The sequence below is a fragment of the Pavona decussata genome, unplaced genomic scaffold, assembly GCF_977016875.1.
Source record: "Pavona decussata unplaced genomic scaffold, jaPavDecu1.1 SCAFFOLD_141, whole genome shotgun sequence".
Classification (NCBI taxonomy): domain Eukaryota; kingdom Metazoa; phylum Cnidaria; class Anthozoa; order Scleractinia; family Agariciidae; genus Pavona; species Pavona decussata.
The window spans coordinates 1,070,001-1,083,895 of NW_028145554.1; the positions used below are offsets into that span (position 1 = coordinate 1,070,001).

At 36.9% G+C, this 13,895-nt stretch overlaps 1 protein-coding gene across 1 annotated transcript in view; it reads left to right on the top strand.

Moving 5' to 3' along the window:
• LOC146466752 (ralA-binding protein 1-like) overlaps positions 1–13,895 on the top strand; it is a 26,312-nt gene extending 12,417 nt beyond the window's left edge. The window contains exons 4-17 of the mRNA XM_085126911.1: positions 94–171; positions 937–1,062; positions 2,348–2,466; positions 3,173–3,303; positions 5,103–5,171; positions 5,852–5,936; positions 7,318–7,380; positions 7,829–7,940; positions 8,970–9,022; positions 10,077–10,148; positions 10,473–10,559; positions 10,954–11,016; positions 11,738–11,877; positions 12,891–13,895. Coding sequence (XP_084983037.1) covers positions 94–171; positions 937–1,062; positions 2,348–2,466; positions 3,173–3,303; positions 5,103–5,171; positions 5,852–5,936; positions 7,318–7,380; positions 7,829–7,940; positions 8,970–9,022; positions 10,077–10,148; positions 10,473–10,559; positions 10,954–11,016; positions 11,738–11,877; positions 12,891–12,930 — 1,238 coding nt within the window. The 3' untranslated portion in view covers positions 12,931–13,895. The remainder of the gene's footprint in view (positions 1–93; positions 172–936; positions 1,063–2,347; positions 2,467–3,172; positions 3,304–5,102; positions 5,172–5,851; positions 5,937–7,317; positions 7,381–7,828; positions 7,941–8,969; positions 9,023–10,076; positions 10,149–10,472; positions 10,560–10,953; positions 11,017–11,737; positions 11,878–12,890) is intronic.

Consider the following 13,895-nt stretch of genomic DNA (forward strand, 5'->3'; position numbering starts at 1 on the left):
TAATAGATCAATAATTAAATATTATTTAATAATATCAAGAGTTAAGTATTGGTGTGATACATATGTATATTAGGTCTTATTATCTATATTTAGGTCTTGAAGTTGAAGGGATTTACAGAGTCTCTGGGACAAAGTCCAAAATAGATATCTTAAAAGAAAGCTATGATCAAGGTACAGTACAATATGTCCAACAATAGAACATCACTCTTACACTAATTCCTTCTTGCTCTGACTAACCTCCTGGGCCCAGTTGTTCAAAGCCCGATTAAGCTAATCCTGGGTTAACATGAACTTTGATTCGAGTATATTTACTAATCCATAAGGATGCGTCCAAAAGATTTTTGTCCCTCAGTCTTGCCTTAGACTTTTCTTTACCATTAGCTTAAAATAAGCCTTTGAAATAATTTTTAATAAGCGAGATGAAGATCTCGGTTAACTTTTAATCGTGGATTAGCGTTAATCGGCTTTCGAACAACCCGGCCCTGGGTGTATCTGTAATTAAGCTATTTCTTGTTTATTTTAATTAGCATTTTGTCTAAAAATTAAATACACAGCAAAGTTTGTTACATGATAACCAGTCTCGCTGTGCCAAAATAGAGCTTATCTGGAACAATTTTGAATTTTACAGTGTAAGGAAAAAGTCATTTACATCTGCCTTGCAAGACTTTCTTCAACTATAAAATATATTAATTAATTGTTTTTAATTATAAATTGGCCATGGTTTCTTTATTATTTTGTATTATTTTTTTCTAGCAATATTGCCTACCAATTCTTATATCTCTTATTTGTTCTTAATTTCTTCAACCTGGTACTGTCATGTAGTTAATTTAAAAGAGTTAAAGTTAAGACTACAGAATGTCCGTTTGGAAATACATGATGTGTAAATTCATTCAATCTGTCAAATATTTGATAAATTTAACTATCTTTCTTACTCAGGCAAGACAGTAGATCTGCAAGAGTTTGAAGCAGAGGCTGTTGCTAGTCTGGTGAAGCTTTACCTCAGAGAATTACCTGAAAATATCCTCACTGCTGCATTACTGCCAAAGTTTAATGAACTCTCTAGTAAGTTTTAAATTAATAATATTGATACCTCAGATCTTTTATTACCCGTAAGACCCCGAGGGTGCTTATCTATCTGAAGTATGTTTGAGAGAGGGCTTAAATAGAGAGGGAGGCTTACTGAATTAAGCAAAATGCAGTACCAAGAGAAAAAAAGGAAGGGGGCAGGTTTAATATGCTGACTCAGAGCCATTTTGAAACCCACACTGAAGATCTTCAGTGTAACCTACATAAAATGCAGCCTGGCTGACATGAGGTGTTGCATTTGTGCTTACAGTTATGTAGTTACTGTATTGCCATCTGTGATTTATTAATTTGGTTGTGAAGGAAAAGAGGGAGGGGAGGGGAGGGGGTTTAACAACTTTCAGTTCCCCTAAAAAGAGGGGGGATTATTAGAGAGGGGGGAGGGGGGGCTTAATCAAAGATAAATTACGGTATGTACGTTAGCATTTAGTCATTAAGTTTTCCGTTAGTGTTTCCAAGTAGTGTGTCACAGGGCCTGGGTTACAAACACAGACAGCTAACCAAATTCGCATTTGACAATCTTTTAATTAATGCCACGTAACCATGTAATGTACCTACTAAATGCTTACTACAATGTTCTGTCAGCTGCTTTGCGTTTCATTCTATGGTAAAAAATGTAAGTCTTCCCCATAATCATAGGCTAGGTTTTTATTGCAAATGAAGCACAAAGCAGCAGCTAGAACATAATTATGGTAATTAAGGTTTCCTGAAGGAACTAAAGGCCAAATTCAAAACCTCCGGTGAATCTAAGCTAAAACAATAAAAAGCGATGTGAAAAGCAAATTTAAATAATTATATTAATCATTAAGTTCTCTAGGAAGAAAACAAATTGTTTCAAATGTGTGTGAGAAAAATGTTTTCTGCTACTTTCGTTCCTCAGCCAGTGGAAAGCAACACTTAAAGAAATGTTCACAGTTTTTATTTATTTACTTATGGGAAAAAAATGGGAATTTTAGTGGATTCTACGAGGTTGCTCTTCCATCCACTGTTTCCAGGTGGAATTGGAATTTGGAAATGTTGGTTTTTGTGGAGGGAGGAAAACCGGAGTACCTGGAGGAAAAACGTCGGAGCAGGGACGAGAACCACCAACAAACTCAACCCACAAATGACGACGAGTCCGGGAATCGAACCTGGGCCATATCGGTGTGAGGAGAGTGCTCTCACCACTGCGCCATTCCTGCTCCCTAAAAATGTCCCATTAATAAAAATAATTTTGTTTTTTATGAGTGTTGCATATATGTGTCTCATTCTTGCTGCTTGGTAGGTATCCAGGAGAGAAGTGAGCAGGTAGAAAGAGCCAAACAACTTCTTACTGAGCTGCCATCTTGTAACAGAACATTACTGGCGTGGCTCTTCACCCACATGTCCCATGTCATGGAAAAGGTAATGCTCTTGAATTAGATGTTCAATATTGCCCAAGATGATGGCCCAGGTTGGGGGGGGGGGGGGGGAGGGAACTCATATGAAAGGGCAGGATGCTTGTCGTCTCGCTGAGGGGTGTAAATTTCGGATTTTGGTCTCACTTAGGGTGTTCTGGGCAAAAAGCCACTATACATGTATTGAGCTGTGATTGTCTCTTAGGGAACTTGCAGGTGAAAAGTCACTGTATTTTTTTCGTATTTGTCTTTGTTTTAAAAGCTTGGATCACACCCAGATTGGTCTCCTTTAGGGGTTTAATTCAAAATTCCTGATGAGCATCCCGCCCTTTTCATGTAAGTCTTTAGTTTGATCAGGTACTATTTAATTAGTTATTTGCAAATATTTTGTCTGGGCATCCACCTTCTTGGAATTTTTACTGAAGACCCAATATGTTGGCATACAATTTTTAAGCCAAATTTTGGAGTCAGGTTTACCAAGCAAAATAAAAATTCACCTGATTGCAGGTCAGACTGAGGGCCCAACATTTTAGAAGGTGGTAAATTTCTTCTTTATTGATAAGTTCTCAAAAAAAAAAAAATCAAAATAAAACAAGTATAAAGTTATTAATTTAATTAAAGGGTATCAAATAAAAATAACTGACAAAATGCCAATGTTTGTTACATGTAATGTTCACTTATATAATGTAAATCTTATACTTTTCTTTCTACAGTATTCTTCAAACAGAATGAATCTACAAAACATTGGAATAGTTTTAAGTCCAACAATGAACATCGGACATGCTGTGTTGTTTATCTTTCTTAATTATGTAAATGATCTTTTCCCTGATACAAAGATCACAAAGTGAGTACCTTACATATCAAATTCCTTAAAATAAAAGTTTTGTTCATAAATGGCTGCCGATAAATTGTTCTTTTATTTTTATGAAAATTGGCCTTACTAGCCTTGTGAAGATGTGCAGAATTCAATAGAATTTTAAACCTAAAATGAGGTTATATTTTAGTAGGGCTAATTAACATATACTGAAAAAATAATAAATTAACTATTTATGCATACAGTGGTCTATATTAAGTATAATTAAGTAATATTAATTATTATTTTCATAATTAATAATATTAATAATTATTATTAGTATATACCACACAAGTGAATAGTACTTTTCGCGCGCGCTGATTGGCTAGCTTGGAGGTGATTAGCCAAGTACTATTCACCTGCGAGCAGCCGAAGAGAAACTTCCCATTTCGCTTCCTGTTTCCCCATGGTTACCTTAGAGGAAATTATTTCGATAAACGAGGCGGCTGCTAAAAAAAAAAGTACATAAATGGCAACAAGGTTTCGTTTGACGGCATTAACTGGTTGGTTTTTTAATCTTTTCAACCTCATGTTCTAAGGCGAAAAATGAAAATACAATCCCTTAATTGTTTGCAAAAACTGCCGAGCACTAAAATTACACATGAAAACAATGAAATTTCTAATATTTTTAGCATGGTTTCAACAAAAAGACGAATTTCACAGAAAAATTGAAGAAATGACACTATAAGAACTGAACAAGTGTGTCCAAAAGTTTTATTTGCGAGACGGAACTTTCTACAATAAGAAATCGCTTACCACGTGGCGTGAGATTTTAAAATTTCGTACCATTTGTCGGTATATTGTCAGAAATAAAACAATTTTTTGGCCCCGTAGTTATTCAGCTTGTGTGGTATATACTAATAAAAACAATTATTCACCTCAGTGTCGATGAAAGTGATGGATCACTATTCACCTCCACTTCGGTGAATAATTATTGTTAATTATTAAAATGAAATATATAATAATTATTATAATCATTAATTATTCAGATTCACTTTAATCGTCATTGATATAGGCATCAATTTCATATCATATATTGTGTTTCACACTATTCTTCCTTAATACATGTATATCAATATTGCTATATATCCATTGCTAGTATCCTTTAAATGTTTTAGCTTTCCCAGGCAAGTAATGTGCAGTTCCAGAAAAAATCCATACCCACCCCATGGAAGGTCTTCAGAAATTCCTAATCGGAGGGGGACTTAAAAGTCAAAATTTTAGAAGCAAAGTATGGTGCTAAACCGGAATTTGCTGGAAAAACAGGGGCTGCAAAACGAAAAACCTTCCATGGGGGGAGTATGGATATTTTCTGGAACTACACAACGACTGGACCATTAACACGAAAATACATGCCTGAGTCATGCGCTAACAATCACAAGTTACATAAATTCTTTTGCTAGCTTGGTTTTGTTTCCCTTCAAAGGCTGAAACCTCTTGTTTTGCTGTCCAGTGGTACATGTATGCCAACACTGACAGCTCCAATGGTATTATAACATGTCAAGAGGAAAATGTTCAACTTTAGGTTGCTATCAGTGACACATGAATTTCCTGTGTTTCAAAAAGAATGCTTCTTACATGTAGTGTTTACCTTATTTTTTGAAATGTTTGGACCTTTTTTTCAGTCACACATCAAATTTCTGGTTGACTACAATATTTTTATTTCATTCAAAATTTCAATTCTGAACATGTTCAATGTCGCGAGGCTGTGTAAAGTACCAGTCCTAGCTGTCTGTCATTAAAAGTTAATTGCAATACAAATGGCTGGAAATCTTTGTTGTTCCCATTAGGTACAGTGGCCCACTCACAATGTCTCTTGGAATGGATGAGGATGAGGAGGATTTGCCAAGCAGTCCTGTGTAAGATTAAACATAAAGGTTTTATTATAATTATTTTACTAACTGCCAGCAGTGGGGAGGGGGGGGGGTGGGGTGGTTGCTGACCAGTGCATAAATTAGAATCTCCCTTAGTCCCCCCACTTATAAATCAGAGATTGGATCCAGGAGCTTTGACTATGGCAATGAAACGTAAAGGATCTACGGTGCATCCCTGAAGTGTTTTCTTCTTTTTTTCTTTGAGGTTCAAAACATTAATGCCACATAACGTGGGAATATTTATGCACCATGACTTCCAGGTACTGTCAACTCTCACCTTGCGGACACCTCACTATAACGGACACCCCGATAATACGGACAGCAGCTACATTGTAAATCCCTGGCAAAAATAAATCACAGAAGATCGACTGAAATAAATTCCCACAACTCTCGCTTTCAAGGACACCAACTCGTGGTCTAGATGGTGTCCGCAATATAGGGAGTTGACTGTATATAATTTAGTAAATAGATTTTCAAAAAAATTCTGAAAACAATGAAAACCGCCTTAAGAGGATTCAAAACCAATAACACAGCGTCAACTCAAATTACTGTTTGTCCTTGATTGTAATTACATGTACATGTCTTGGTATTTTTCTCGCCACAGAGATTTATACCTGTGGCAATATGTTTGTTTTGGTTCTTATCATTACATTTTATTTCTACAGTGCCATAGCTTCTGCTTTGGCCAAACAGGAAGCAATTCTCTCTCAACTCCATGAAGATCTCAACGCATATACAGACAATGCACAGGTAAGACATCTGTTTAATGGTGGAACATATGTGTATGCAATGTACACTGTAATCTGTTTTCACTTTCTGCAATGTGACCAACCAATAGGCCATTCCCGAGTTGTTGTGAACCTCATTATGAAAGCGAGACTAAGTGCAAAGCTTTTTATATGAAAATTATTTTGTTTGCATATGAATGAAAATTTAATTTTGATATTGAAAACTTTGCACCTAACCTCGCTTTCATAATGAGGGTAAAAGCAACTCGGAAATGGCCTGTTATAAATGTGATCTAGGTTATTATTAAAGCTATCAGTAATTCAATTTTAAAATTACTCTGAGTATGTAGTAAAACTAATTTGCCCCTTTCTTGCACATTGTTGTATCTTTTGGTGGAACTATGGTTTCCTATGCTGGTGATTTTGTGATTTGTAATCTTTCAGTTTAGCAAGCAATCCATTCAAATCCTACCAGAGTGTTTGGCACATGAACCTTATGGCTAATTTAAGGCCTAGCTAGCTCCCACGAGTCTCCCATAGAGCTCTCAGTGGTAGAGCATCCAAACTTATAATTGGAAGGTTATAGAGCTTTGACTCCTGTTGGGAGAAGTGGGTTTTCTTTTTCTGAGTAAGCCTGTGACTGAGAAATACGTCTATCATGAATCCAATCACCAAGCTTAACACATAACATGACATTTCTTTCTCTTCATTTGTCATTAAGGATATTGTCTTTATTTTCTCTCTCAGTATGCGCGGTGTGATTGGTCAATTCTGCGGCCGTATTTCACTCTACGACCCGCTAAATTTGAAAGTTGTTTCTTTCCAGCACATCTGATTAACCTCACGGATATAATAAAATCTTACTAACCTCGTTTCTTTGTCTGTACTGTAAGTTATGGATCCTCATTTTCCCGTTGATTTATGGGACGTGCGCTTCCTGCTTGGGCCATAAATCAACGGGGAAACACTTGGTCCTTAACTTACAGTACAGACCAGAAAACAAGGTATTTGCTCGTTAGTTGATAGTTAAAAGGTCTGCCAATTCAAAGATATTGATAGTTATTGTAAAACGGAAACATTTTTTTAAGTAGTGATGACAAGATTTGCTGTCAAAATTGTATTAGCATTGTTCTTTTTTTTTTTGCACTGATTAAATAAACCAAAACTTCCTTGTCTGTGGTTAAAAATAACTGACAGCATTTCATCTAAAAATGTAACAGTTCGTGACTTTTTAACTTGATCAAAGCTCCCTTGAACCTTATTGAAAGTACAGTCATCAAATTGTTGTGTGCTGTTTAACCCTTACTCAAACAGTTCAATTCTGGCATTGTTAGACACAACATTTAAGATGTACCTGTATTTTGGGCTTAAATAATAATGTCTGCTTGATTCTTGTTTTTAAGAATGATGGCCAAGATGAGATGCTCTGGGAAGTTCAAAGAAAAGTTACCTTACTAAAGAGGAAGGTAGATCGATCAATCAGTTTATTGATAGTTTATTTACCCATGAAACATCTATTGAGCTAAGAACTCGTTCAAAGTACATACGTCCTAAATAAAATAATAAAGGTATAAAGAAAAAAATTACAAAGCCTAATTATACATTCAGTAGAACGACTACAAAATACAATACTATAAAATACTTCCTTTAAAGTAGTGACCTTAACTGATGCCAACTTTCTCATTGTGTTTTTTTTTATTGTTATTTTAAGATGTGTTGCTTTGGTATGATTCATATCAGGATCAATGATCCAAGATCACTTGGATCATGGTGCATCAAAGGAAGCGAGGAATCCACCTGGGCAAGGATTCGTCGGTTCTTTTGATGCACCATGATCAGAGTGATCTTGAATCATTTATCCTGATCTGGATCATCCTAAATGAATCCACCCTAAACTGTTGTTTTTTATTCTAGCTTAGACATGCCAAGAGACATGCCCAGTCAAAGACAGGAGAGGAGGAGAAGGCACAAGAAAAGACACAAGAAAAGACACAAGAAATTCCAGTAGTAAAAGATGCAGAGGATGGTGGGGTGTTGATAACTAAAAAAAATCTTATGTAATATTTAAAAACCGAGCAGGAGTGTTTTATCGGGTGTAAAACCATGAGGCGCAGGCGAATGATTTTAGACCCAATAAAACATGTGCTGCGAGGTTTTTGAACGGCTTCAAAAGCATTCCTGGAAAAGCGTGTGTAAATAGAGATCATAACAATTATGCTTTTGAGAACGTTGGAAATTAGCATACGAGAAAAACGTCGCATACTAATGAGGAGTGTTTTATTAGCCGATAAAACCCTGCATACTAATAAGGAGGAGGTTTATCGATATAAAGTCACTGCATGTGATGTATTATCGACCATTTGATAGGTCAATGGGTTTATGAATGGTTAATGCATTTTTGAAGATACGTTATAAGTACAGGGACCTTTTTTATGGTGATTATTTTCAGGGCAAAACCACAAAGGACCTGATATTGCTTCTCACTGCTCAAGTTGTTGTGTAAACTGCGGTATATTTTTCTGTGCTTCAACTTCAAGCATCGATCAGATTTCAGTAAACGTTTTTCTCTTTACCTTTTTATCTCAGTCTTTAGTTTTACCAACAGTAAATTTAAACAAAATTGCACAAGAAACAATACATACGTGTATTGAGAACTTATTTTAATTTTCTGCAACTGTTACATTTTGTATGTCAATTAAGAAAACAAAATTAGCTTTCAGGATCGAACAAAATAAAAATTAAAGCGTTAACTACACTCAATTGAGTCAGTAGTTATGAACTACCAGTGGTATCTTTTGACATTTTGTCACATTGTCACATGACTCACACCGTCTTAAGTCATGTGACGTAAATTAACATCTCGCTTACTTGAAAAAGGTTCTGCGAAGGAATTAAAGGCTTATAACGCTTTAAATTTGTTTCTTTTGGATCCTGAAAGCTAATTTTGTTTTCTAAACTTCAAATGACAAGATCAGGAAACAATATATTTTCTCAAATACTAGGTCAATTCTTATTCGCTGTAAACATATTTTATTCCTTCTCCATCTCTCTTTAGGATTAATCTCACTTTTAGAAGCTTCTGAAGCAGAACTTTTATTGGAACAAGAAGTATGTACAAAATATCACCTTATTTATAATGATAATTTTCAATGTACAATGCTAATATTTTAATAAATGGATGAGGGGGCTAGTTTCTAACGAAACTGTAGTGCTGCGTCGGTAGGGAGTAGAAACGAATGCTTAGTTTATCAATTAACTTAAGGTAAATTGGCCACCTTAAAGGGGCTGTGTCACTTATTTTTAGTGTCACTTTGGACAGCCAAAATACATATTTGAATCGACGGAATCGTCAAAATAATGGTTCAGTTTTGTTAGCAATAACCCTATTTGTGCACAGAAACTACTATCAGTTGTGTTTGGCTGCGGATGGCTTGGATGGAAATGGATAGCAACTTGAAAAAATTGGCCAATTTTTTCAAGTTCTTCCTGTGTATTGTAGAGAAAACGCTAAAACCTGATTATAGTTTGTTCTTTCTCGGAGAAATCACTTAATATTTTCTTACCGGTGCTCTAACAGCAGTTTCACATTACAGAAATAGAGGATATTACATGACCGCGCGGAGATACGAAATTTCTCTTCGATTGTTGAAAAATATTTCACGAGTGAGCGCAGTGAACGAGTGAAATATTTTCCAACACGAGAAGAGAAATTTCGTATCTCCAAGCGGCCATGTAATGTTCTGTTTATTATATAAACACCAATGAAATACCAAATCATTGCAAAAGGCGCGATTTATTATGTAACCATAGCAGTGGTGATCTTTTCACGTGTGAAGATAACATCTTATTTTCACGTGTGAAGATATCATGTTTTCGCGCGAAAGCTCACTTGGTATTTCATTGGTGTTTATATAATAAAGGGTTTTAGTCAAATATTGGAGTGGTTTTGACCAAAATACATCAAACTCGCCGTGACAGTGCTCCTTTAAACAGATCGCTCAATACCTTTTGGCTAAGGTCTGATTGTCTATCCAAGAAGCGTGTTCCGTGAATCTTTTTACGGTAGCCTATTTACCTATAATCATCAACCCTGCCTATAAACCAAACATAATATTTTAATAGCTTTTCATTAATTTTTTCCGGTCTGTTTTGCTTTGGCCAGGAACTCACGTCCATTGGCAATGAGCTGAGAAAACGTTTGGAGCAGGAGAAGAGAGAAATTGAAAGATTGAACGTAAGAGTCTTGATGAAAGCCTTTCTTTATTGGCTTCCTCACAAATACCCAAGAAGATTTTGCCTCTGTTCCTTTAAGTAATATATCAAACATGAAAAAAAAAAGGGTTTCATCCGATTTCCAAACACTGAGGAGCAGGTTGGAAAAATGAGGTGCAGCCAAGAATTTTAAACCAACTTTGAGACCAGATTTTTACTTTGTGTACTCGGCACTTGTGACATTATGAACATTACATCTTTCACATTTCATTACCTCCATCTTTATCATTTTATCAACGCCATTCTTTTAAAAAATTTAGTTTTTAATGCTCTATTTACTTAACAGGATGAAATAGCAGCCCTCGTAGCATTGAAGGAAGCAGATAAAGATCCAGAACGAAGTTCAGATTCAGACTCACCAGAAAGTGAAGTTGTATCCTTTCCTTTAGCTAGCCTGTCCACAGCTACTACTTGCTTACTAAATTGTCTAGTAAATAAATAGAAAACTTTCCTGTGCTTGATGCCACTTATGTTATTTGCTGTGAGTTCAAATTTATCAATTATTTAATTAGTTGATTATGTTGGCTACATTCGTGGTCATCAGTTCGAGTAATTGCTGTGGCTTGATTCATTGAAATCTACTGTATCTCACACGTTTGTTAAAATGACGACCCAAAGCTGGAGTTTGTTCTATACATAGGAAAGATAATAAAAACCACTTGCCAAGCATGGATGCATCTGTTGGCCAAGGATATGTGAGCTGTAAGGTGGTGAGGTTTGGAAAATTCCATAGCAATATTTGATTTTTCCTTCACCCATGGATACAGGAAGATGAGGCTGAGCTGGAGAAAGTTATACAAAAGCTCATTGAAGAGAACGAGGAGCTGGAGGTAATGGAATACATGTATTGATGATGAGACACAGGAGTTTGTGAAGTGAGGCCCTGGAAGTGGTCTTTCACTTGCAGCCGAGCTCAAAACACGGGGGGGGGGGGGATTCCATTTTGAAAGTAATTTTGCATAAACTGATGTTGAAACACCAATATTCTCATTAGAAAGTCCAGCTTGGTGGCATCGAAATTGAATGGTCACACACTTTAGGGTTTTATCGACAGGTATAACTGTTAACACTTGGATCCCCAATAGTGGCAAGCGTTGAATTTCTCTCAGCAATATCTTTCACGTAATATATCAAACACGAGACACAATGTTTCATCACAGATCAAACACCGAGGAGAAAATTGAAAATACGACGCGCAGCGGAGTATTTTTGACGAACTTCGAGGTTTTTGGTATTATATAAACTGATTTTCAAGGGGAAATTAAGGATGCAAAAACGAGGAGTTCTTCATCGGATATCCAAACACGTCACGGTGGATGATTTCCTTTGTCTTTGGCTTTTGAATTATTAACGAGTTTGAGAATAATTAATCAAACATGCAGTTCGCAAGATTAAAGGAAATATTGACTAAAAATGCCTTAATGTTGAAACAAATTCTTGCAATATACGACTGGACAATACGAAAAATTTGCATGTGGTTTCACAGTTAATTGATTCGAGGTTCGTCTCCGGGAGGTGAGTTATAAATCATTTGCGATTATTTGTTAACAGCGCAAGAATTCACAGCTGTGCCATAACATCCATGATGAGAGAGAAGCTTGTGTAGACCTTCAAGTACAAATTCGACTTTTTGAAGCCAAAAAATCCCGACTAATTATTGAGAAGCCACAGGAACAAACAACAGAAGTAAGGTAATGACTTACAACTAAAAACGTGTTAATTGCGTTCGACGTAGAACGAACCCACTCCTAATCGCGTTTGTACTTGAGATTGTATGGGACAATCAATCAACCGATCGATCAACGAATGAATGAACGGATCTTGGGACGTGTATCTGGCATTCCCCGCAGATTTTGCAGGGGTAGATGACATCATCACCAACTTTGCAATGAGGGAGAGCCTGGGATCGAGGTCATCGAACGCACTCCCTAATCTTTGATTATTACTAGTTGAATAATACAGTTCAAGAGTAACAGCAAGTAGTGCAAGATGTGACAGCAGACTGTGACAAGTAATACAGGGTGTGACAGCAGACAGTGACAAGAGTGCAAGGTGTGACAGCAGACTGTGACAAGTAGTGCAGGGTGTGACAGCAGACTGTGACAAGTAGTGCAGGGTGTGACAGCAGACTGTGACAATTAATACAGGGTGTGACAGCAGACTGTATTCAAGTAGTGCAGGGTGTGACAGCAGACTGTGACAATTAATACAGGGTGTGACAGCAGACTGTGAAAAGTAGTGCAAGGTGTGACAGCAGACTGTGACAATTAATACAGGGTGTGACAGCAGACTGCGACAAGTAGTGCAGGGTGTGACAGCAGACTGTGACAAGTAAAACAGGACTGTGACAGGTAATACAGGGTGTGACAGCAGACTGTGACAAGTAGTGCAGGGTGCGACACCAGACTGTGACAAGTAGTGAGGGATGGCACAGCAGATTGTGACAAGTGGTGCAAGGTGTGACAGCAGACTGTGACAAGTAGTATAGCGTGTGACAGCAGACTGTGACAAGTAGTGAGGGATGGCACAGGAGATTCTGACAAGTAGTGCAGGGTGTGACAGCAGACTGTGACAAGTAGTACAGGTTGTAACAGATGCACCTAAACCCTATAACAACTAATACGGGGTATGATGGGAGACAGGCTCTGAGGTTTCAAGGGCGAATCTACAATCATTTATAAAACCTTTACTTTCCTTATTGCAGCTCTAAAGGTGCTATGATCATTTCAGTCACTTCAGTGTAACAAACGTTTTAAATAGTGATTGGTTTCCTCATGGGCGACTAGTACTTAAATCATCCTCCACACGGTGTCTGTACAAGTCCATGCAAGTGGAGACAGTGGCTGAGAGAAGTATAAGGTGTCAAGTAGACCAGTACAAGTACATGAGAAAGGGAATGGAAAGCAGTTGACGTCCCTCATTACTCAAGGGGCGCAGAGGATTAAACTACGTCACTGTTAAATATAAATTGAAGGCATTCCTCAGAAAGAGGAATACAGAATTGTCTTACAAATCACCTCAAAGTGCATCCTGGGCTGAGTTGCTCGAATCATGGTTAGCGCTAACCATTGGTTAAGAGGTATTAAAACCTATAGGTTGTCATGGTGTTTAACCCAGGTTAGCGCTAACCATGCTTCGAGCAACTGGGCCCTGCTCGTTATAAGGAGTTTGTTGTAGTTTTCTATTCTGAGACCGCCGGCCATTTTGAATAGTTTAGCCTCGGTCGTCTATAAGAGTTCGGAAATCCTCGGCAATTTCCGACACTCACCGAGGAAACTTGTTCCAAATCCTCATGTTAGTCGACCGCGCGGAAATTATTCATAATGGCTGCCTCTTAGAAACAAACGAAGACCGAAGAACATCAAAGGTTTTTTTATTGTATTTCTTTTTTCATAATTGATGCGAGAGCTCCCCTGTGGGTTATTTAAAAAATTTGCTCTTTGGACAATACGGCCAAGTTTTGGTGTAATTTGTTCAGTCTGGACACAATTTTAAAATTTATCTGATACCTTAATTTTTTTGTATAATAAAAAAAAAAACAACCTTCCACACAGCCTATTATGAGTATACCTATACTAAAACGTATTGTTTACAAGTGGAGACTGCTGGAAGTGACAATTACGAAAATAAGTCTTAGAACTCAGCAATCAAAGGTAATTTTCGGTAAATATGATTTGCATTTATATTAAACATCTTTACATTTGTGAAA